This window comes from Agelaius tricolor, unplaced genomic scaffold (genome assembly GCF_023055355.1).
Source record: "Agelaius tricolor isolate 1412-34295 unplaced genomic scaffold, bAgeTri1.0.p SCAF_1, whole genome shotgun sequence".
Lineage (NCBI taxonomy): Eukaryota > Metazoa > Chordata > Aves > Passeriformes > Icteridae > Agelaius > Agelaius tricolor.
The window spans coordinates 89632007-89658058 of NW_027269261.1; the positions used below are offsets into that span (position 1 = coordinate 89632007).

At 35.4% G+C, this 26052-nt stretch overlaps 1 protein-coding gene across 3 annotated transcripts in view; it reads right to left on the reverse strand.

The window, feature by feature from the left end:
* HMGCLL1 (3-hydroxy-3-methylglutaryl-CoA lyase like 1) overlaps positions 1-26052 on the reverse strand; it is a 76737-nt gene that overhangs the window by 28750 nt on the left and 21935 nt on the right. For 2 of the 3 annotated variants that reach the window (XM_071442712.1, XM_071442721.1), the window contains exons 3-7: positions 25903-26010; positions 22432-22527; positions 20572-20720; positions 5793-5856; positions 1221-1409 (exon numbers count right to left, since the gene is read on the reverse strand). In XM_071442712.1, coding sequence (XP_071298813.1) covers positions 1221-1409; positions 5793-5856; positions 20572-20720; positions 22432-22527; positions 25903-26010 — 606 coding nt within the window. Of the gene's footprint in view, positions 1-1220; positions 1410-5792; positions 5857-20571; positions 20721-22431; positions 22528-24937; positions 24987-25902; positions 26011-26052 lie in introns of those variants that run through there. The other variant, XM_071442731.1, reaches the window with a different exon arrangement.

Sequence of the window (26052 nt, forward strand, 5' to 3'; positions counted from 1 at the left end):
TTGAAAAACAATGCTTCAAGTATTTTTATGACCAACTCCTCCCATGCTCAGGGGTTTACATGCTTTTAGCTATTGCATCTGCAACTGAACCTAACTGTGAAATTAACAATTTATTTATCCCATGGTACATACACACACATTTGTAACAGTAAAAGTGAGTAAGGGTGAATAGTGAATGCTGTGAGTAAAAGTTAGAACCTTTCTTACCAGATTTTGTCATTCCCTATTTAATCAAATACCTGTGGATTCCCATGTTGGAACTTTCCTTGTTCCTTCTTGTAGTGTATACCACTAACACAGTTAACACAATTGTAGCTAAATAACATAATATGAGCTCTGCCAAAATAACAAGTCAGACAAAGGAAACTTTGACCTTCAAAATGACTGCCTGAATTTGATGGAAACAGAAGACACCATTAAGTATAAAATAGAACAATAAAGGCCCACAATTTGTAAATAGTTAATGACTCTGTAATGCTTAGTAAAAGTAGTTCTCCTTAGCAAAGCATAGGCATTTTAAGATATTTCTCAAGATTGTATCTTGACAAAAACTACATTAGAACTTGCAGCCTGTTTTCTGAATTGTTTCCTATTCTGAATCTCTTATGGAAATTAACTCTGATAATTTAGGCACAGATTTGAAAGCTGATTAAATAAGATATAACGTTGTTGCTAATCTTACTTGGAAGGCATAACTGATAAACAAAAAAGAATGATGAAGGCAAATGAACAGTGATAAAATTATCTAGAATATTCTGTGTACATAACTACCAATATTTTTGATTTATCCATCTGAAATCAAGATGTAATTATGCATTATTCCATTTTATTTTTAGACACATCCACAAAGCAGAAATTTTAGTTTAGTGGAAAACAAACATACAGCTGTTCCTAAGAAAACTGGAATCTGAGATATCAGAAAAGAATTATTTAATGTCCCTCCTTCATCTAATGTCAATGAAATGTAATAATCATAACTGTTTCTTAGTGATTTTGCATGGAACTGAAGGTAATTAATATATAAGGTTTGACATTTCCTGGTAAAAGCAACAGCAATAATACCAGATCTCATTGATGTGTGAGGAGTACTTTCCTAAAGTTTAGTGAGTGCCTTTTTACTCTTCTAATGATTTCTTTAATGGCAGGATTTTTAAAAATTGCACATTGAATTAAACTAAGAATACTATTATTGTATATTATAAAAGGAAAAACCAAGTCACCTGCATGGCTGTGAGGATATTGGCTAATGCCTGGCCATACGTGTCATGACAGTGAACAGCAAGAGCACTCAAAGGAATTTCTTTCATAACAGCTTCCAGCATTTTTTTCATACTTCCAGGCGTCCCCACACCAATTGTATCTCCCAGAGAGATTTCATAACAGCCCATACTGTACAGCCGCTTAGATACCTGATTGGAAACAGAAAAACACCAAGAGGTCAAGATGAAAGAGTATAATATAGGGTCAAGAACAAACACTATAAAAGACATACTTCTGTACAGTTTTTAGGTTTGGACCTACTGAGGTGGATCTATTTATCAGACAACCTATATTCATTGTTGAAAAGCGCCATAGAAGAAGAACATCCCACAGATCCTCTTATTTTAAAATTATAGTTCTGCTACATTCTGTATGTGGAATAGCTAACCAAGTCAAATCCATCAAAAACTTGCTTTCTGACTCTCCCATGTTATCCAAACGAGCAAAATTTAAAAATTATGAATTAATTTCTGTCAAGTCCTTTCCTAATATTTTCTTCTCTCTCGGGACTTCCCAGCTGTTAGGTTTTCTCCATGTACTTTTCAGCTTACAAGTTGTGCAGGGTAAGGACCTATTCTTTTGTTTGCATATTACATGAAGTCAACAAAGATAATAAATAATTAACAAAAAATCTCATTTTTCTTTCTCTTGGCACTTAAAAGAATCAATGAAATCTGAAATTTTAATGTCCTGCAGTCAACATTAATTTTGCAATATCAATTTTGCTTGCTTTTCATGAAATCAAATTAAAATACTAACAAAGGAAAACTGCAACTTAATTAACATTCTGGTCCTTAAGTTTTAAAAATTTTCTTAGTATAAAACAAAACTATATACAAATAGGTCTTACTTATGTAAGCAGAGCCCTAAATATTTCTGGAATTACGTCTTCAAGAAGTTCTTTGCATGAGTGAAAACTGAGGTCTGGCTTCATAATTTTTGCATGGAGAGAAACACATTCAGAAGCAAAAAATCATATTTTCACTGAAAATACTGCTTCAGGAATTGAATGCAGGAGCTTTCCATCTTATTTTTGTTGGATTCATTTGGAAAGATTCCACCTTATTTTCAGCTGCTCAATATGTTTGTCCCCTTTAGGATTCCTCACTGTGTATGAAAGATCTCAAAAGACCACTCCACTGGAACGGAATCCCAGTTTAGAAACTAACTGTTTAGAGATGAAAAAATACAACCCTCTTCCAAAAAGACATCTTAAGTCACACTGCAGTCTGCTGTTAAAACAATTCCAGGGCTCCATCAGTGGGATTGCTGTGAGCATGTCTGAGGAAGCAGACAAAGTGCTGTACCAGCAGTCTCGGAAGCGCTGGATTAATATTGCTGTTCACTTAATTCAAAGAACAGCTGAAAAAAAGAAATAGTCTGAATCATCCTGTTTAAGGTTTGGAAGTGCTATGACTATTGCAAGTGTGGTAAAACTGTGCTTTAAAGTCAGATTTCCTGGTTAATATACACATAAATTCAACATACATTTTAAGAAAGGGACATTCACTGGAATGCAAAAGGGATTCATCTCACAGCATATTTTTATATCATCAATACATGGCAGGCATTTTAACTAGACTACTGTTGTAAGAAAGAAAAAGGATCATCTGCAGATAGTGGTGGATTACAGTCAGTTAAATCCCAAACCTTAGTGTTTCTTCAAGACCAGGGCAAAGAAATGTACTGCACTTCCCCCCTCTTCTTTTTAATGTACAATTCAAAGTTTTTCTAGTAAGTATTTTAGTCATAACTTGGACTATATAAACTGCTAGAAATCATATTGCATTCACTTCTTTTTCATGCTCAGTCCTTAGGTCTTTCAGTTTCCTAAATGCAGAGTTCTGAAAGATGGAAGAAGAGAGGATGAAACTTAACAAGCTGAGCATCATCACTGACTCATCACAACCTAAACTGAAAAAGAGATCTAAATTTTATTTATAGCTTGGAAGCAGAATGGGAGTTTTGGTACTGAATTTTCTATTCTACCATAGTAGAAGGCAGCTTGTGAGCTATAGTTTTGTAAGTTTTCAATGTGGATTTTTGGGAGGAGAGTGTGGGAGAAGAGAACACACTGTTTTTCTACGTAATCAGGATGTGAATGTGAATGTGAGCTTTCAGCTTTGTTGATTGAACAGGGTTGTGTTCTGCACCACTGAGCTATTTTGCTATGCATATGAGTTTCTGTTTGGAAACATTGCTTGACACCAAGCATTGATCAAAATTGGAATTGGGGAACCAGCACTGCAATCTCTAAGGCATGTGAACAGTCCTACTCCTGGAAATATCAGAAACTATACTCCTATATTGAACACAAAAAAAAGCCGATAATCCAATTATTGATTATTTTAAGTAACTAACAATCTAAAAAACCTTCAGCTCTTGTGCTGTAAGGGAAACTTTAATGATCCAATAATATTCAAACAAGAGTAGGTACATTTTCTATAGTTTAGTCAGAATGTGCCCTGTATAATATTTAACTTAATTAATTCACTGCTTTAGGTTAAAAGGAAGCCAAAGAAAGAAATAAGCAGGCAGAAAGACAAAAACAGCCAAGTATGTGATGCGGTTATATGATAATGGATTATAGAACTGCCTTCAAGGATGTTATACAGTATTTCTGAAAACTTTTAAGCTTTATCTGCCTAAAGTTGAAATACTCAAATGACAAAATGATAAATGGTTAAGCAATGACTTCCTTTCAAGAATCAGCAGAGTAACAGGACTAGGCAATTTATTTTAGGATATGAAAACTCTTGTTTTTTTGTTTTAAAGAAAGAACCATACAAATATATTTGATAGATTCCAGAAGTCTGAAGGCATCTGAATTTTGCACTCACTTGATAACTATGTGTAAAGCAGTTACATATCTAGTATGCCAGAAATTAATGTAGTCTGCAACAATCTGTAATAATGCATGTAGTCTGAAATAATTCACCTCTTCTAATTGGTTTTTGCTTCAGTTAAAAAATATTTTGCTTAAAAGAAATGAAAATGGTCACTGTTACTGACTGGAGAAGAAACTGTCTAAACCTTTCAATCATAGCTGCTGATTGCAATACACAGTCATGGGAGTCAAAATGCTCCCATCCCAAAGAGATGATGACCAGAGCAGAAGCTCTCTGAAAGAGTTTAGCAACTCAGCCAGTAATTTTGGTCATGCTGATTCTGTGCATGTATTTATACAAAAGCTGTCAGATGCTTCCATATATGCAGCAGTGCTTGCTGAATCAGGGATGGAATTAATAAATTTAATGTGGTAGCTTTTATCATGAACACATACACAGTGGTATACAGGTACACAAGATGACACTTATTAGGATGAAGATAGAAAATAAAATAGCTGTGTAGTGAAAGTTTGCAGGTCTGGAACATTAAATAGCAATCCCACGGGCAAACTGAGAAGGAGCTCTTCTCAGTAAAAGGAGCTTTTCTCAGTAAAAAACAAGCAACACATGGAAAGAAACCTTTTCGGGAACACAGTAAGCAGTATATCATCACTGCTCTAACTAAAGCTGTGTCATTTCTAACCCTCACTTCATATTACAACAAATACATTTAGAAATACTGACAACCTTCCAGCTTTTTTTTTTTTTTCCAAAGAGTCTGAGTATGTGTGGATGCTGTGGGGGAAGTATTATCACAAATTCCATCTGGAGTGTAGACTAGAAGAAGATGCAGAGAACAGGACCTGAAAACCACCCACAGAACATAATACATCAGGCAAATGTTGACTAGTTGCTAGTGCTACAAATTAAAAAATAATGGTTTGGATATTCTGCTAGATCGACAAAAATAGGTGATTAAGTGTAACAGAGAAGACAAGTCTGTCTCTAGGTGGAAGGCTAGCATGTTCTGTCTTAAGCCTCTTGGAATTTTTACTCCACTTTCGTTTTTTCCAGTCCATTTAAGTTTTGATGCCCTCTTTACCTTCCTGCAAAATTTTATACTTCTGTTTCACTCATCTCTCTTATGGAAAAAGGGCTGGACTAAAGTATCTTCTTCCTTATCTTATATTCTAAATGAGGAAAAGGGGCAGGGATGGAAGGTGCAACTTATTCCATCATGGCAGTAGAGCAATTTAAGAAATCATATTGGAGGTGAGTTTTGGTTCATGTCCATCACATGACCCTCACCAGAAGCACAATGACAACACAGTGTGCTTATTCCAGCATAAAATGGATTTAAAAAGCAAAAAGCTGTGTAGGAAACCCTTTTGTACAACATAGTCCACTGACATATGTGCTTGAGTCTATTTTCTTAAGTAATTTCTTGTCTAATTTCTTAAGTAATTTCTAGGTGAAATACTGCATAATATTTTTTCTCATGACTGATAACAATCAAAATATGCTATTTTTCTCACATTTGACTGTATATGGCTAAGTGAGGTTATGCACCAAGTTTTAGTTTTAGCTAGGTTTTTTGCTTGTTTTCCTTAAATTTTATCCATTAAAGATCTTTTTATGATTAAGTAGAGATAATTCCATATATTTCTGATTTATTAAAAAGACAAGCCAGAAATTCACTCTTACTTCTGCCACTTTATCTGGTACAACGTTTCCTTCATATGGGCATCCCAAGGCACAGGACACATACCTGTAACAAAAAGAACACACAATATTTTGGTTTATATATATTTATATAAATGTATGTATGTATGTATGTATTCATCCATGTTACATTAAAAATAGATTAAATATAATTTCGAACACATAAACCAATCAACATAAAGATTTGAATGAAAAGTTAAAATTACATCAGATGACAAAAAAAGGTTTATCAATTTTCCTTTCAGATCACAAAACAGCAATGCAAATCTTTATTTATGCTCAGTATATGTTACAAGTTTTAAAGGACTGGCAAGGTGGCCAAGTTTACAGTGTTGTAGGAGACTTGGTTTTTCTTGGGATTTCCATCTGAAGTTACAAGAGTCAGCTCAAACTTGGCCTTGCCTTGCCCTCACAAGGTATTCAGAGAAAGATATCACTTTATTCCTTGTAATACTATCCATATCATAGCAACCATGGACACAGACTACTTCTGACAGCCCCACCATCTCATCAGAACTGTAATGAGGACATAAGTCATCAGGACTGTGGTGAATGAGGAACCTTTCATGCTCCCTCTCTACTGGCATTTCTGTCCCAGTGCCCCAGAAGAATTATAGCTCCATTGCAAGCTGTAATTTAGGCATGCCTTGGGACAAGAAGAAACTGAGAAGCCAAACTGTGTCCCTCAGCAGCTATTGGCTCCACAAAGAACAAAAACTGAAAGCCACAACCAAACTTCCGTTGTTCAGCCTTAATGCTCTATTAGCATAGAATTCAGTTTAAATTCCTCTTTTTAGTGACAATTAAGACCCATGAAATTCTAATTAAACTTCTAATTGTTTATCTTAAATTGATCAGGAATATGATTAAACTAACCAGAAACATCCAGTCAAAATCAAAAGTGTGACTGTAAAAGGATTTACAACAGGGGCCTGCAGAGCCCCAGTCCCAGTGGGAGGTTGCTCAACTGCTTAATAGGAGAACAAGAGCCTTCATCGATCTCCCATCATTCCCTTTCGCTCAACACTGAAGGATATAATGTAAAATTATACACTGTATAATGCAAAAGGGATTGAACAGATGCCAGTTTGGATGTAGTCAAGGTCTGTGGGGTAAAGGATGTATTGTTTCTTTGCAGTTGAAGGAGAAACTGATTGATAGAATGTGAAATCAGGATCAGTAACAGGCAAAAACAAATTGTGGAAAAAATGTCCATATTTTAATACATAGAGCATATTCCATCCCTTATATGAAGGCATGTTACTAGAAGTAAGAGCAAGAATGAAGCCAACCTTAAATCTAGAAAGAGCTTGATTAGCTCTGACAAAGAAATGGAAATGAATTTTGTTTCCATAAAAGTGGTTGGGTCCATTACATCCTGCTCATAATTTTAATCCAGATGCCTACTAGGCATGATTTCAATTATCTATATGTCATTATGAAAACCAGGTTTTGGAAACTTGGCCACTGAATTCATTAACTACCAGCCCCAATTTAGATGTCACTGTTTAAATTCCAAAATTCTGAATTTTCATATCTACATTAAAGATAATGTAGCTACTGTTAACACTTAAACACTGTCCTGATTTTCAGTGACACATAACTGAAAAGCAATTCAGGATAATTTCCTTAATTTTTTTATGCATACAGTTTTTCAAATGAAATTAAGTGTGAAGAATTTCAGACCCAAAGGATTGCTTTTTACATAATACTACGGTGCCTAGAGCTAGTGACTGCATACATCTACTGAAATTGTTTTCAATATCAGCCACAGCACTTTTTATGAAGTGATTAAGAACAGTACTAAATTCTAAGTAAATGCAGAACATATAGTATGTATGTGCACATGTTCCCTTTACTTACATATCTTTACAGGTTCCTAATGGTTGCATATGTCAGATCAAGAAGACATGCATTTGGTAGTGATAATGTGGCATGAACAACATCTGGGATGGAGTAGGGCAAACAAAAGTAAAAGCAGGCCAAAAGGTATCTCGAGAACAACAGAATACTCCCTGTGGTTCACACCAGAGAGCAGAAACTTGCCTGAGCTCACATAATTCAGCTGGGCCTGCTGGGGTATGAAAGTATGTGGTGACCTGAGGAATCTGCCTGCTACAATACACAAATCTGTTTGAGATTATGAACTCTCTGCATACTTACACCATTGCAACCAGACTGACATTTTAAACAAGGAAAATATGGTTGATATAATCTATCTGGGCATCAGATATTCAATATTAAACTGCAGAAAATAGGGATTACTGAAAGAATCTGACAGGAAAAGAATTTCCTACCAGATAGACAACAAAGTCCTGTGAAGAATGAAAAAAACCAAATTTTCAGTAGAGTTCATCAAGAATGAGCTTGGCAGAATTTTATCTAATATTTTCACTTAATGAGTTGGAATAAAAAGTAGAGATGTGGTGATAACATTAAATTTGAAAGCTAAATACTTAAAATGCAGCTGTAAAAGAGCAAAACGCACTCCAGACATACATCAGGATAAGCATTTTTAATAGAGGATATAAAATAGCAGACAGAATCACAAAATACGCTGAACTCGAAGAGACTCACAAGGATCATTGAGTCCAGCTCCTGGACCCTGCACAGGACGATCCCCAGGAGTCACACCCAGTGCTTGAGAGCATTGTAGAAATGCTTCTCAAACTCTGTCAGGCTGTGCTGTGACCACTGCCCTGGGGAGCTGTTCCAGTGCCCAACCACCCTCTGGGTGAAGAACCTTTTTCTAATATCCAACCTACACCTCCTCTGGCACAGCTTCAGGCCATTCCCTCGGGTCCTGCCACGGATCACCACAGACAATAGATCAGTGTCTGGGCCTCCTCTTGCCCTCATGAAGAAGTTGTAACTGCAGTGAGTCTCCCCTCAGTCTCCTCCGGGCTGAACAGAACAAGTGACCTCAGCTGCTCAGCTGCTCCTCATACAGCTTCCCCCTCCAGGCCCTTTGCCATCTTTGTTTCCCTTCTTTGAACGCTCACAAATATCTTTCTTGTATTGTGGCACCCAAAACCGCACACAATATTCCAACTGAGGCCACCCCCGGGCAGAGCAGAGAGGGACAATCCCCTCCCTTGCCTGGCTGGCAATGCTGGCAGGGCCTGATGCCCTCAGGACAGGGTTGGCCCCCCTGGTTGTCAGGGCACTGCTGACAAATATTCAACTTGCCATTGACCAGGACTCCCAGGTCCCTTTCTGGGGCACTGGTTCCAGCATCTCATTCTGTCTGTCTGTACATCCAGGCTTGCCTCATCCCAGGTGCAGAACGTGGCACATTCCCTTCATATGGCTGGTGATTGCCCAGCCCCCTAATTTGTCATTGTCTCTCTGCATGGCCTCCCTGCTTTTGAGGGAGTTGACAGCTCCTCACAGTTTTGTATCATTTGCAAGCTTGCTTAGTATCCCTTCCAGTCCTGTGTCCAAGTCATTTATGAAAATGTTGAAGAACACAAGGCCTAAGACGAAGCCCTGTGGAATTAGTTTTGAAAAGATCTCACTGTATTTTTATAGGAAATGAAATACAATTTGAGTCAGTTGCAGAAAACTCCATGCAAGCTGGAACATAGGCAGGCAAGCACTGAGTACTGCTAGTGGGGTACAGAGTGCCTAGCATGTGAAAACACACAGGCACGTCTGTGTGAAAGAGCAAAAATAATCATGTGTCCGGTCTGAGTATTTGCCAGGAAATCTAGAATTAAGGCAGTGCTGTGTGGGATGTTTTGTAATTGCATTTGTGTGTTTCCTAACCATTAAGTGGATGTGTGAGGAAATATGTTTCAATACAAAGGTAGATCTGTTATCTACACATAAATTTGGCTGTTACATTTTTCTTTTATTTTTGGGTATGAAAGAATCCAAAGGGCATTAAAATCACAAGAGAATACAACCAAATCAGAGCCCCAAGACCTCCACCCACGTAACTCCAACACGCCAAACAACTTTGAAGGACATTCTGCAAAATTGCTTGGAAAGAAGAAAATTACCAAAACAGAGCCACAGAGAGCAGCAGAAGACATAAGTTAAAGGAACAGTCTGGTCAACTGCAGCAAACACTACTGACAAATCAAGAAGAATGAGGAGAGACTACTGTTTCCGAGATCTTGTCATCAGGGAGTTTGGTGAGAGTTGTTGCAGTTGCAAGCAAGGAACAGAAGCCAAAGTGTAGGAGTTATAGGAGGGAATCACAGAAGAGGGTCCCTAGACAGTAATTATAAACAGCGCCTTCAATGAGCTTAGGAATGAAGGAGAGATAGGCGATGAGATATGATATGAAGGACCAAGGAGGGTCAAAGGTGCAATTTTTAAGAGGCAAATGCTTGCTTATATTGCAAGTGGAAAAGAGCCAGAGGACAGTGAGAGGTTAAGAAAGAGAATAAGGGAGGGAAGAAATAAGAGGAAGAACAGAACATGGGGTCACTGGGGCAAGTGGAAGGGGTACAGATGGAAAGTAGACAAGAAACTTCTGCTGCTCTGACAGTGGAGGAGAAAGGACAGAAGGAAGAGGATATAGTATCTATTTTTCTTAGGAGAAAAAGAAAGATCTTATGTGAAGAAAAGCAGCAGAGGAAAGAGAAGAGTTTGAGCAATAAATTACAGAGGCAACTGGGATTTAATTTGTGAATTCAATTAAGTTGGAGAATACAGCTGTTTTCTAAAAAGATAGCAGGAGTGAAACTGAAAAATATACCATAATGAAAGAGACTGTTCCGGTGTCAGAATATTCACCAGAGACACTCCACAGTATGAGAGCAGAAGCAAATATCTAAGAGTTCACAAAGCGGAATCTGCAATGAGAGTGTTTAATTCTAAGTATGAGCTTAAATCTTTGCTGAATCAAGGCCAGACATAGCTTAACTAAGTCTTTAGCACACGAAAAAAGAAAAGAGCCCATGAAGCCAGAGATGGAAAGAAGGACTTGCACGTGAACACATTGATACACGATGCTTTAGCAACACACAAGTATGTGCTGGTTTGCTTACTCAGATTTTGAGAAATCAGAATCCTTGCCTTTAAGTAAAAGTGTTAAAAAGAAGTTTTCTACTTGTTTCACCTGGCAGAGTTTACCCAGTCTCTCATCTGTCTGCAGATTTCACTGCAGATCAGTATCATTCACTCTTCTACTAAATTGTTTCCTATGCTTATAAAACAAAAACAAAATAAAAAAAAACACACAACAACTTGACTGTGCAATATTTTGCGCAAAAATGCTGAACAGCCTCTGGGGATAGGGAGGGAGAAGGAAGAGGAAGAGAGTTTTCAATTTCTTCCAGTATGCCAAAACCAAATTTCAACGTTCCACAAATGGTATAGACAGCACAAGGTCCCCATGATCAAGGTCACTAGGACTGGTGATAACCACATCAGCCCAGTGTCTGTGAAGTGAAAGATATAAAACCACAAACAGGGTAAAGGAGCAAACATTTCTTAACCAAAGTGTGTTAAAGGGAAAATGAATCCAAGCAAAAACTGAACTCCATGTTGTAATCAGCCCTTTGTCAACTTGTTTCAGCAGGAATCCCAGAGCCAGTTCCACAGCTGCTACCACAGCTGGAAGCATGAAGCCTCCTGAGAAGCCAGTTGCAGACTCAGATGCTGCTGTTTCCTGTTTATTATTATAGTGTAAGTTTGCATATAATTTACCATGTTCACTGCAGATGTATTTATTTTTATTGGATGTTTGTGCTAAAATGTACATGCCTATCATTTGGTGAATTCATAATATTAAGGTTGATCTGTTCTGTCTCTTTCCAAAGAAAACCATTTATTAAAACCAGGGAGTCTTTGCTGTAGGGAGAGAAAAAGCACAAAGAAGTAGAGAGAGAAAAAGGAGATTCCTCCAGAAATAGAATCTCCAAGCCAAGTCCAAAATGTGTAAATAAGGCCAGGATCTTTCTTTCACATTTGATTTTTAAAACAACCAAAAAACCCCCCAAACAACCTTCCGCTCCCCCCTCCCCCTAAAAAAAAAAAAGAAAAAAAAGAAACAATCTCTCCATGTATTCAGTGCCCAGTTAAAAGTAATATGTATGCTTTTCACAGTGAATACTACAGAAAAAATATTTGTTAGTATTTTTAAATGCCAAAATGCCAAAAAAACACTATTAAATTGTGAACTATGATAAAATGCTGAACTACTTTCTACAAAATAGTTACTTCTCTAAAAAGTAACCAAGCTGTTACAATAATGAAGGGCCACTAAACCACTTAACTTTCAATAACTCTCTCTAGTTACCTATGGAGCTGTCAGTAACATACTATCAAGCACACCACTCAGGAAAACCTTCACATAGTGCAATCATCCAGTATGATAGAGACAGTACAATGGCTCCAAGGTCCTTCTCTTAACCTGTTCCCAGTACAGAGAAATTCACTACATCCCTTATTCCAGCAATCTCTGGCTCCTTAAACCTCTCCAGGGCACTGATTCCAGCTGGCTTAATACTGCATAACCCTGTGGATTTTTTTACCATTCACATACAAAATCGTGTTCCTTCCAAGTCTATTAAATGCTCATCTACATTTTGTTGTTTCCATAACCCCAACTATAGGCTCACTTATAGTGACATGAAGGTGTTACACTGGTTTTACTATCTAGAAAAGTGATAATAGTATAAGTCAAAATATTCTCAAAATAATTGTGAGTATGCTAAACTACACAGTGTAGTCTTTAAAATGGGCAATTTAAAGCAATGTGAAGAAACATTTATTTGAGCCCTAAGTATTCCAGAATACCAGAAAATATGAGTTCTGAGTTTCTGTCTGTATTTGTAAGACGCACACAGCTTTGAACTGTGTGATTTGTGCAAAACTGAATTGCTGAGTTCCTCTTATGGTATTTCTAATCACATCTAAAAGATTTGCTACTGTAAGGCCATCCAAATATCTCAAGTTACTTAGGATGGACTGTAATAAAAGAAGAAAAAAAGAACATTGTTGAACTGAATTATAAATATGTGATTATTTTGATAAACAGGAGTTTTCGATAATCAGGATGTGTCTTTATAAACAAAACAGACTTCACTATTAGTTTCTAAAACCACTTGTTGCAAGTACATTAAAACAAAAAAAAATTATTCTTCCACATCTTTCTTTTCCAAAAAAAATCCTGATATCATTAGCACAAGACAAAGATAACTAAAATAAATTCTTTAAGTCTTGATTATATTTTGTTTAATATATATTAGCATCAAAATGAACCAATAATTATTTCCTATAATCAACAAAGAATTAAGTATGTTGCAACCTGTAAGCATCATTATAGCATAGTATAAAAGGTGGTAATAATAAAAATATTTTAAAAAATACACAGCATAGTTGGTTTGTTATCTATTTCTCAAGGAAAAAAATATTGCTATATTTCAAGTATATCAACCAGTATTTGAATTCTGTACAAACACAGATGTAAGCCAAATAGTGATACATTTCAACGTGCTTTTATGTACTGCGAACTGCATCATACAACTTTCTCTTAAAAGGCATAGGACATAAACAAAGGAATTACATAGAACAGTTCATAATTAATGTGTGATTGCATGTGCTTTAATTTATGAAGCAGCAGCTTTGTAAGGAAATGCCACTAGAGGTATTCTACTGCAATCATTTGCATCTGTTTTTTTAACGCTGAATCTCTAAATATTTGCATACACATTCACATTTGAACAAATGGCCTTAAAAGGACTGTTCACATGAACATTTTTCAGGTCTGGGACATAAATGCAGCTTTTAGTTGCTGACCATGGAGACGTACTTTTCAGTAAAGGAAAAAATCACAACCTTTCAGGCTTATATCCCTGGTTCATTTTTTGTTAGGAATAAGGAAGTCCTATATACTATTGAATGTTTCAGAATGAGATAGTCTGATTTTATGTCATGGTCAGGACCCAAAGCACCATTTTTGGAAAAGAAAGAAAAATACCAGTCCTTACTTCCTTTACTGTTCTATCGTACTAATTGCAATTCATTCCTGTGTCTTTTTAAATTTTGGAATACATAAACTTAGAAGAATCTTGCTTAATGGAATACATTAACTTGGAAGAAACCACCTTATTCAGAATTTACTTAACATTTTCTTCATACATACATTCATGATACACAAGGAGAATCCAAGTGACTACTTCCAATTACCATTTCCCACAATTTTTTATCAATACTGGCTGTTAAGACTTAATTTTTAATCTCTGAAGTTGTGATATTTTTAATAGGACCTGAATCATGCATTGCAAGCCGCAAATTTAAAACCAGCACAAATTTTGTGTCACTTTACATGTAAAAGACACACAGTAGTAATTAGCTGACCACACAGTTCATAACTGATTTGGCTGAGTGTCTTCACAGAGTGTGTCCCAGATGTTATTGTAAAGTTTTTATGCATGTATTAAAAAACTCCCAAACTAAGTCAAAACCCCAAACAAAAACCAACAGAACCCCACCCCTTTATGATGCTAATAAATGGCCCAACTTCTAAGACCATATGCAACATTTCAATTCTTCATAAACATTTGAACTGATTTAGTAAACATTTAGAAAACTGTGGACTGTGCTACAGATTTTAAATGTGACAGCTGACAACATAAATTTTCTGGATGATGATGGAGTGAATGTTAGTGCAGCTGTAGTAACAGTAAGACATGCAAAAGCTGAAAGTTTAGTTTCAACTGTTTGAGTACATTTTTCATAAGATTCAAGTATTGCCAATGATTTATGCCCACTACATAAATTGTAAATTGCCAGTAAAAATGGGAAATACAATTTGAACCCCTTAAAATTATTTTTGGTAGTATTTTTTCAACTGCTCAAGTAAGGAGTTAGGGCAAGGCACTAAATTATCCATTTCCTGCAAATAAATAACACTTTAAACAATAATAGTGCTTTAGAAAGGAAACAACCTCTGTATTGAAATGAACACAAACACAGTTTATGCATATTGTTATTTTTATTACTTTAATAATTGTGTGCAAAATATTTAGCCTACAAAATTTATATTAGAATTTCAAATGTGTAGTCCTGGGAGCTTGCTTGAGGAAGGGCTGCAGGTTTTGGTGATGGTTCTTTAAATCAGCCAATGTCTAAAAGGCCCATTAAAAACTAAGTCCACAGAGTAAAAATCTTTCTCTGTATAGTCAACAGCTTCATTTTGTGATACCTTGCAGCACAAAGCCTATTATTTCATTTCTTCTATTTCTTGTAATTTTTCAAATTCTTGTATTTACACAAATTACAAGATCCTAATCCTTTGGCTATGCAGAAATAGAATGAGATTCATTTGTTCTTATTCTTGATATCAGAGATAATCATCCACAGCCTAGCCTTAGATGGGCCACCTGCCATCCTATGGCAGGTACTTTTAAAAAGTACATACAGTAAACCATAGCAAGAAGGTTGCCTAATTCCCTCAAGTAACTACTAGAAAATTTAGGATGGCAAGATCAGGCTTGTTGTGTGGTCATGCTCAGATGTGTCTCATGTTACAACAATAGTGAAAAACAATATATAATTATTGTCAGTAAATAATATCTACACAACAAAAACCATGAAACTAGTCTTCTTCAATTGAGGAACAACCAGTCAAACCATGAGTATCTATTCAAAATACTGAATATCAAAAAAAACTTCCCACAAACCCTTGACTGTCTCAGCATTTTAAAAAAATTTCATGGAATCAGGATACCCAAATGCTGTTTATTGTATCTGGCACTAAAAGCTGCTTCCTTAGCAACAGCTAAAGATGGGATCAAAAATCACAGACTTTAATAGCTACTTCTTTTTTGATTGTTTTATTTCCAAGAAAAAGTCACCTGGATTGCACTGAATATTTCTGTTAAATCTCAGTTTAACTTTTACTTTCTGAATATATTTTTAATTTTTTTCATTAAGGAAGAAAAACCTAGAGTTTTATCTCACTAAATGCAATTAAGAACTCCAGAAGTCTTTCAAATATTGCAATATTTGGGAACTAATGGACTACTTTCTCTCAAGTACTAATGAATTCCCTATAGTAGTGCAGGCTTTTCTACCAGAGAAAACCATAGTGTAATTTTCTAGAATTAAGTCTGAAATGTCAGACTGCTTCCATAACCTCCTTCTTCATGTGCATCTGAAATGTTGTAAACGCATTTACTTCCTGGACATGGTACTCAAAACTGATGATTCTTCTTTAAGAGCATTTTTTCATTTTTTAACTAATTGAAAGTTTTAAGTCCACCATTTAGACCTTTTTCCAACTGCTGCGAGATCTGCTATTAAAAAAAGAAGTCCTTGTGAATCCTCTATTTCCATATTCAGGCTTCTGCTATTTTTTTCTGGTCTTCAGAATTCTACTCAAGAAAACACACTGGAGCTTTAAAGAAAGTAGTGAAGTAAATGGGCACTAAACAATCCCTTTTGACTATTACTTCTGAGAAATCATTCTGTCTCAATGCTTTCCATAGACTCTTGTTACTGCAACCCATGAGGACTGCATCTGAACAAGTATGAACAGGGAGGGACACAAGTCAAAGTATCACAATACTTTTATTCTCTTTAAAACATATTTGTCTAGATTCTGATCCAAAGTACTATTTTATTTTTCATTGATTACTACTTTGACTCCTCAAAATCTTCCCAGGATGATTTTTTTAAAAGTGCACTTAAAATCCAAATGTATGGGGTTAACCAGTTCTCTTTTATCTTCTAACATATATTGTTCAAAACCTTCTTCCCAATATTTTCATATACTGAAATCCATGTTTAGTGGATACTGAGAATTATTGCCTCAGAAAAGGTTTTTTTTATGAAATAAAGGTCCATATTCTGCAGTTTAGATTCTCAGCAGGTTTTTTAGCAGATTGGCTACTTTATAATTGAGTTATATTAGATGACCCGGAAAAACACCAGCAATTCTCTCTTAAACTTTTTGATTTGTCAAAGTGTAACATTAGTCCATCATCTTATCTCTTATGACTGAATTTCAATTTTTTACTGGATAAATTAATTCTCAAACTTATATAATGTGATGATGATCACACGTAACATTCACTTAAATGTAGCTTCTCTGCAATATTCATATCTTCTCTATTTGAATCCTTTACATCATTACAATCCCACTGATGCCAAATGATTTTTTGCCTTTTCTTTTATGTACCTTCTATACAACTTTAATGTATCCTCAGTATTCTTAGCATGCATACTTGTAATTCCTTAAGTCTAGTAACTTACCATAACCTTGTATTTTGTTAGGCCAGGAGACCAAACATCCTAAAGGCCTCATAGTAGGAGTCTGGAAAACCCCACATTATCTTGGGAAACCAAGATCCCAAACCTAGTATCTCTGTAGAACACATCCTGTAAACTAAAGATTTGGCTCATCCAGGGGGGAATTTGACAGATGGGGGGAATATCACACCATTCATCCAGGCCTCCCATTGGGGCATATTTGCTAGATATGCTGATTTGTAAAGTCTATAAAACTGTACACTGATTTATCGTGTGTGTGTGCATTGTGGCACACTCCACCTTGGTGAAGTGGTGCACCAATAAGGAAGGATCCTTATTAAAATACCAAGGTAAAAACCCTTATCCCTTAACTGTGTCTGGCTCTCAATTTTCTAAGACCAGGAAAAGGCATCACCACAAATTGAATTATTCTGTTAATGGCTATTTAATTCTGAATGATTCACTTTTCCTGTAAGCCTAAGGAAGAAAGGTGGAGTGCACTTAAATTATTTTCATTCATAACTTTGAATCTGCTCGCTTTGTAGCATATCTGATATTAAGCATTTCTCTGTTGAAGTGTTGTGTAACATACTGCACCTGGCATGACAGACTCAATAAAATTTCCCTGCATGTACTGTATGAAGTTTATCTTATGTTTGCATATTGCACTGAAATTAGAGATATCTCTACTGGATACAGAAAGTAAGCACTTTCAAAATATGATCTGACTGTATTTTCTCTGAGTTCAATTATATTTTCTTCATTTCTGTACTGTTCTGTTTGCTTCACCACCTGCTTCTTGATATTCCTCCCTTTTATCTCTTTGTCTTGTTTTCATTCTTTAAGTTATTTTTGTTTTGCTGTGTTATTCTTCTGTTTTACCATTTTTTGCCTCCTACTTCTTTCTCTCTCTTCTTTTTTTTTTTCCTTTTATTTTCTTTCTTTTCTGTGTGAAGAAAAATAAAAGCCACATGGTTTGTCAGATAATAGATAATAAATGTTTGGGAATGTTGAGGAATCTTGTCATGGGAACAGTTACTCCCATCACATCAGTGTATTAATGCCATAATAATTGCTTCTGGTATGTTACAAATGCAATAGACATAACCTGTGGGGTGGTGGAAAGCACCATGCTGCCTTTTAAACGTATGCAAACTAGTGCACAGAAGACAAGTTAATATTTTAAACAGAAAATCAATCTACAGTACACCACAGGGGCTTCTTCATCACCTACAATTTACATCTTATGGACAAGTTGCAAAGTCCCTTTTTTGACATCCTCCATAATTATCCAAAAACTTCTACAATACATAGGCTTTGAGGATGGTTGGTTGCCTATATCGCACCATTTAGTTGAATTTTATTAGTTAAACGTAGGAATATAAAACAGAAAATATCTCACGACAGGCCTAGACATCTGAAAAAAACAAAACCAGAAGTTTAGTGTAAAAGTGTTCACAAGTGGATAAAATTTGTTGCTATACACTTGCTGTTTTGTCTGAATTCCCTTAACCACACTTGTCTGGGACCTAAAGTTCAGGCATCCCCGAGCTTAATCCTCCTGGAGAACTCAAATTGCTATTTATGTTCTCAGCTCAGATTTTAGTTTTAGAAAAAAAGTGACGAACAGCGGTGGCAGACAGCTTTTAAATAAGAGATCTCTTATATGAGAAGTGGCTTAGGGAGGCAAATCATGAGTTTACTGGCAGATTAGCAACTGGAAAAAGTATTTAAACTCTGGTACAAGTTACTATTTCTTAATACAGTGAACATCCTTCCTTCTCTATTCAGTGATTTTCCTCCTGAAATATACCCAGGCTAAGGAAAAGGAATCCAAGCATTTATGAGCTATCCTTGGTTGGCCCGTGTGTGTGTGTGTGAAAATCACAGAAACACAATATGGTTTGGATTGAAAGGGACCTTTAACATCACTTAGTTCCAACACCTCTGAAATGGGCAGGGACACCTCCTTCCAATAGATCAGGTTGCTCAGAGCTCATCCATCCTGGCCTTGAACAACACCTCCAGGGATGCAGCATCCACATCTTCTCTGGGCAACCTGTGCCAGTGCCCCACCACACTCACAGTAAAGAATGTCTTCCCAGTATCTAATCGAAACCTACTCTTTCATCCTGAAGCTTTTCCTCCTTCTCCTATCATTACAGTTCCTGATGAAGAGTCCCTCTCTGGCTTTGCTGCAGCCCCCTTCAGATACTGGGAGGTTGCTATGAGGTCTCCACAAAACCTTCTCTTCTCCAGCGTGAACAGAGTCAACTTTCCTAGCCTGACCTTGTTAGTGAAATGCTCCAGTGCCTCTGCTGGACTTGCTCCAACAGTTCCATGTCCTTCATATGCGGGGGAACCACAACTTTATGCAGCACTCTAGTTGGCATCTCATCAGAGCAGAGGGGCAGAATCCCCTCCCTTGCCCTGCTGGCCATGCTGCTTTGGATGCAGCCAGGACACAATTGGCTTTCAGGGCTGTGAGCACACACTGCTGGCTCTGGTTGAGTTTTTTGCCAACCAACACCTACAAATCCTTGGACTGGACAAAATTATATCCAGAGTTCTGAACCTAAACCATACTGCTGTTCTGTGATCCTCTGGGGCACAGTTATAACTAGAAGTCAGATTTCCCTTTCTCCAGACAAATGCCCAAACAACCACACACTGTCATTAAAAAATGTGTGCAGTAGCATTACCCCATCACTATTTCTGGAGCAAAGAGAGAAACCAGTATTTATTCCCAGACTGGTTTTCAGGTACTTAGCCTCTAAGGTATCTACCTCCACCTATTTTCAAATCCAGGTATTTTCTGAGCATGATGTAGTTTATACTACTAGTAATCCTCAAGGAATCTCACTGCTGAGTTTCTCCTTGAATCTACGTGAGCCCTTCTGCATTCACAAGGACCTTCACAAATAATCTTAGGTAAGTAGTTCTTACCTGTGATGCAAAAGAAAATGGAAATGAAATTCTATACTGTTCAAGAGTGACTACCATTCAGGATAATTTTAAGTTAAAAAAATTGCTGGATAATTCTAGAGTTTCATGCACTGGAGACTCAAAAATTTCAATGCCTGGGTTTTCGGAATAACTTATATACAGAATAAGTTTTTTCTTAGGAGTAAATTTGTTTTCTCACTTTTATACCTTAATCCTGCAATGTATGTAGTGATATATTATGAATTCTACAATAAAATAAAAATTTGTAGGGCATTTTTCTAAGGTGTTAGTGTTACAAATTCTCAACAGCACAAAAGAAATTTTATTCTGTCATCTGTGACAGTAAAAACTAATTTTTATAATAAAATCTCATAAAAACTCCTTTCTTTTTTCAATTTCCACAGCAAAAGAGTTACCATCAGTAGTTAAAAATGCAAAAATAACTAAATATATTCAATCCTAAAAATAAAAATCACAGTAAAGATTATTATTACAATTCATCTACAATGTAAAAATTTGGTAAAAAACTTTTCTACTGGTACCAAATAACCCCTGTAACAATGACTCCAGTAACTCTGTAATACTTTATAATCTGTATATTTACCCACGCACTGGGATATTCATACTCCTTGCAGATTTAGTGACTTCTTCAAACCTTTCTATGCTTTCTTCAATTGAACAATTAATATTCATTTTGCTAAAAGATTCAGATGCTGCGCCAAATACCGAGACTTCTGTAGCTCCTGCTGCAATCTAAAAAACACATTTCAAGAAAACAGAATCATAATACTACATTAAAGTATTAGATTGAACATTTAATTCTGTACAACATTCTAAAATTTTAAAGTACATTAAGTACATCATCCATATCAAAAATCTAATTTTAATTCCAATTTTTTTAAGCTATAGCATACAGACAGAATCAAATTTTGAGATCATTCATTGTGTCATATTTTCTGCCTCTTCTTAGCAATTAGTTAAACATGTGTTTAAAGTGATGAATGATAAAGGGAATATGATGTAAGAGTTCACATGAACCAGCTATATAAAAAACCATTATTAATACTTGTATTTATCTTTTCAGAAAAGGAAAAGATCATACAAAAACTGTCATACTGTCTGTTCCCCCTGAATACCAGGAAGTCACTCTCATCCTTGGGAAAGCTCTCTGTGTGCATATGCCTAGAGTAGCAACAATTACCAACAGGGATTTCTTTGTTAGAGCCAACTCTAGGATCAAGGACTCCATTGGTCTTGGTGTCACAGTCGATAAGGATAATATGGAAAATGTGTACATGAGAGTCTGCTGAGAGAAGTCTTAGCAAACACCAGTCTAGAAAATGTGTAAATGTGGTGATTTCACTGAAGGGGCAACTAGCCTGAGCTTGTATTCAGTACCTCAGTAAATCAACTAACATGAGGCAAACTAGAAGGCTGAAAGTCAACTGATAGGAGAAGAAATTATTTTAGCTTAATAGTTAGAATAGTTAACTAACTCTCACTCTCCAGGCAGAATAATACTCTTGTTCAATGAAAAAGGATGGAGCTTTTGCCTTTACTCTCTGCCTCTGCAGGATAATGTCTAAAATTCAGCAACCCATACAGGGACAAATATTGTTTCAAACAGAGGGAAAAAAACATAAGCAAGAAGGAATGCAGGAATCATCTACAACTATTTATTCATTGTTTTCCCTTCATTATATCACTAAATAAAGTAGAGAGATAAAACACCATTAATTAAACTCATACAAGCTACCATTGAGACAAAGTTGCAGCACTATAATCTGATGTTTGATAGTTAAGTCAACCATGCACAGGATTCTGTTTTAACATTATTTCAGTATAGGAACTGAATGACACACTAGAACACCAATGTCCACCAAGCAGTATGCTTTCCAAATACAGCCTGTCCTACATCAGGACAAAAGCAGAAGCACTAAAAATTTTCAAAAAACAAAAGGGTAAAGATTAGACTAACAATGTGTATATTTTAAGACTGAACTGCTCCATATTCACTCTTACACACTTCAAGTCTATAATTTTGAATATTTTGGAAGAACTGAAATAATTTAAACTTTCAAACCCAACCAAAATGAAATCCAGAATTGATATAGAGCTTTTTCATTTAAATGAATATTTCCTCATCCTTCTTCAGTGTTTTCCACCAAGACACTCTTGAAAAACTTTTCCAGGGACAACAAGTCAAAGAGAAAGAACTGTCTGGCCCCTTACATAGAAGTATCATATAAAGGAACTTACAAAGTTCCTGGTCAATGCCTCCACTAAAATATGAGCTTAACATCACTCTGTGAATTTCCCATTTTTTCATAAAGGAAATTGGGAGTTTTCAGTGAAAAAATATATAGCTTATTTCTGAGATTAAATAGCTAGATTCTGGTACTGAACTGAAAGTGTCTGAAACATAAAAGAGGTAAATGTAGACAACACCTATGAAAGCACTTACAGCAGAATGAAAACCTTGAAGATTAGGTGTGAGAACAGGATACTGGACTCCAGGATGCCGCTCAATGCCCCTCATTACTTCTTTGTGATCTGCCATCTAAAATAAAATAAATAAATAATTTGTATTGATCAGCAGTTATTTTCTGATTTTATATAACCAAATAGAAACTGGCTTAGACTGTGCTTTTGCCTTCATTGCTTTTACAGTACATGCAAAAAGTCCAACAACAAGGGCGCTAAACTGATTTTGTACAAATACTCTTTTTTAATTTCATAACTTTTGACTGTGTTGCAATTTTTTCAGATCTATGTGAATATAGAACTGGGGCTAAGACTTCGACAGTGTTCCTTTGTGTGTATCTGTAAAAATATAATTTGCATCATGAATTGACAGACTTATGATCATGCTGTTCATGAAATGTTACAGCAACTTTAACTTTGCTTCACTGGACTTAATAGGTGGAATTAACTGAATAACCGAGATTTAAGAAACATAGAAATCTTGAAAACTTCAGAACTCTGATAAATGCAACCTCACAATGTTAAGCATAACTGAACTTTAATTACTCAACACTGTTATCAGAACATTTCAAGACTAAACACGTCTATTCTGAAAGAGACGGCAAAATCCAGATGCCCACATAGTGCAATGTTTTCTCATATTCAGAAATTTCTTTCTGAAGAAGAAAATACCTCTTTATTATAGCAAAGATCAGAGTACTTGTTTTCCTTAGTCTCCCCTCATAAAAGAAAATCTGCCTTTTTAAGATATGCTTACATTTTTACTCATACATTCAAGATTAAATATACTCCCTGTACTGATGAAGAAGATGAATGAAACACTTATTCACTTAATAAAAGGCAGATTCTTTAGAGAAGCACATTTTCTTAAAATAAGTAGGTTGAAAACAAATATTTTTCAATGGTGTGCACACCTGAAAACAATACAAAATAAAATATATCCCTCTTATTTAATGCCTTAAAGATTCTGAGTTTTAAAAAAAGAATAGTGCACATTAAATGCTTTTTAAATGAGTTCTCATAAAAGCAAATCTCTCAAGCAAACACTATTAAGTTGGATTTCTGTTTCTTTCCACACTGGTGAAAAGTATTTTGAGAAGTACCATGTAAAAAGATATATGAACTACAGAACTTTCATTACTCCTTACTTTCAGCAGATGCCTTTCTGATGGCTATGCAGTACCACAATTCTAAATATATGTTATTAAATTATACCACACTATAAACTAAAAATACTGCTTGTAGCCTGGAATCTTCCAGTCATCAGCTTCCTTCGGTGAAGATGAATGGATTAAAAATATCAGAAAAAACTATGAATTCCTCTTCAAATATAAGCCCAATATGTATCTATAAGGAAAAGGTACAAAAGGTGTTCTATAGCCAGACACAATTAATTTCTTATCAGGAAATAAGTGATAAAACAAAACTTTTTCTATTTGCTTCTATGTGAAGTAAATTGGTCTGATAACCTCACAAAAAATCCTCTGTTAACAACTAAGTTATTTAAGAACAATTTTTCATTCCTTAATTTAATATAAGTAGTAGCTACATTTCTCAGGGCAAAAAAGAATGTCTGAAACCAAATGATAAATTAAATGGCAAATGCTGGAACTAAATTCACTCTCCACAATTATAGCCTGTCTTAAAATATACTGGAAAACCAAAATGACACTTTTTCAACCAATATAAACCTGCCAGACCCAAATAATATTATAAATATTAAATCTGTCCCATTGCTATTTTTCCTGTAAGTAAAATCCCATCTTTGCACATATTGCATGTTATAAGATTTTAAATTGTAATAAAATACTTCTTTTCCCAATTTCTTTAAAAATAAGCTTCCTAATAGCAGATATTTATAATTTTGGCTGTTTATGTTATAGGTGTGGTATCCTGTTTTATATGGCACCTTGCTACTGTGGAACTTTTTCTTTTAAATTTTTCAGTAAAAAAATATCTTTGCCAAAGACAACAGTGGATGGGAAACCATAAAAAATTTAAAATACTAAAACAGAAATAAGTGAATGAGTGATCTAAACATAACTGTAAATTCTATTCCCATGACCTATGAGAAAAAGAAAAGACAAAGTCAAGACTGCACTCTCTGTCAAAGCAACACAATCTTATCTTTTAAATTAAAAAAAAAAAAAAATAGACACTAATTTAGCCATTAAAACAAAGTATTCTGTGAATGAATTTGAGATAAGAAGGGATTGCTCGATTTTTTCTAAACTGACAAACCTGTGCTAAATTTGGTACTCACAATGGCTCAGAGGAAAAGGAAATAATTAAACAAGAAAGGAAGAAATACAACTTTGCTTTAGAAATTTTCTTCTAACATTTGAAAAATGTTATTATTCTCTGTTGCAGTAACTGACAGTGTGAAGGCACTTAGAAAAATTTAACCTATTCCCTTTTAGCGGACAAGAGATCATTGCCCCTCCATTGATGCCAAAGAAATTCTGCTTTGTCACTCTTCTCTTTACCTTTCCTATTACCCTTCTTCTAGACTCTTCTCTGGTGACCCTGAGAACACTGAAATAAAGCAAAGGAGTCCTTCAGAGTGCTGTACAATTTGCTTTGTTAACTCTTGAATAAGCATGGCTGTATTATGTTTTTCTCAGAGAAAAGCCTAGAATACAGTCCAGGCCCAGGATTTATTTTATTCTCAGTTTAAAATGGACAAACTTTACATTTTGTCAGATGTGTAACATGCAATAGACATTGTTAAAATGGAAGTATTTTCTCAAATTAATTAATTTCTTGTTTTAATTTGTAAATAACTTGTGTGCTCCTTGTCAAATACAAAGTATTCAAATGCCTCTGTGCAAACAAGTGTGCAATTTCCTGAAAAACAGCTGGAATTATAAAGATAAATACTGACTTACTTCTATGTTTGCAGGAAATAATTAATTTTCACAAACAGGCGCTAAATAGTAAACTTCAGGACTAAGCCTGAATTTGCAGTGTTAAATTTCATATGGAAATGTGGCACTCTAATGCCAATGCAGTTTTGCTGCCAATTCCAGAAAGGCTAGGTTTCTGCTGAATTCTACCAAATGTAAAAATTAATTCTGGAAAAATAATAAGCAAATTTTTATGATTCATCAAAATTTAAGTGAAGTTGCTGATAGAGTGTTAGAACTCCAAAATAAGTAACGTGCCTAACTACTACTACATATATAGAAGTCCCAAATTTAGATCTTCCAAACACATTTGCAAATGTGGAAAATTACATTTCATTTAGAAAAAAAGAAAAGAACGCATACTACTTTTCTTTTTTACATCAATGACTACTAGTTTTAGTAGAATAGAAAATAAGTAGGTACAACATTAAATTATATTAATGATGTGTCACCATCCCAAATCTTTAGTTACAACTGAATTCTACATAAATAAATGGAATGGCATTTAAATCGAAATAGTTGTGAATAGAGCTGATTTTACGTACCTGAGGCACCCATTTGGATGAAACAAAACTGGTTACTTCTATTGCAGGCAGGCCTGTTTTGGAAAGCTGGTTGATTAACTCAATTTTTATATCAGTTGGGACTATCACCTATAGACATGGAGACATACTTTAGCGAAGTATTTCATACAT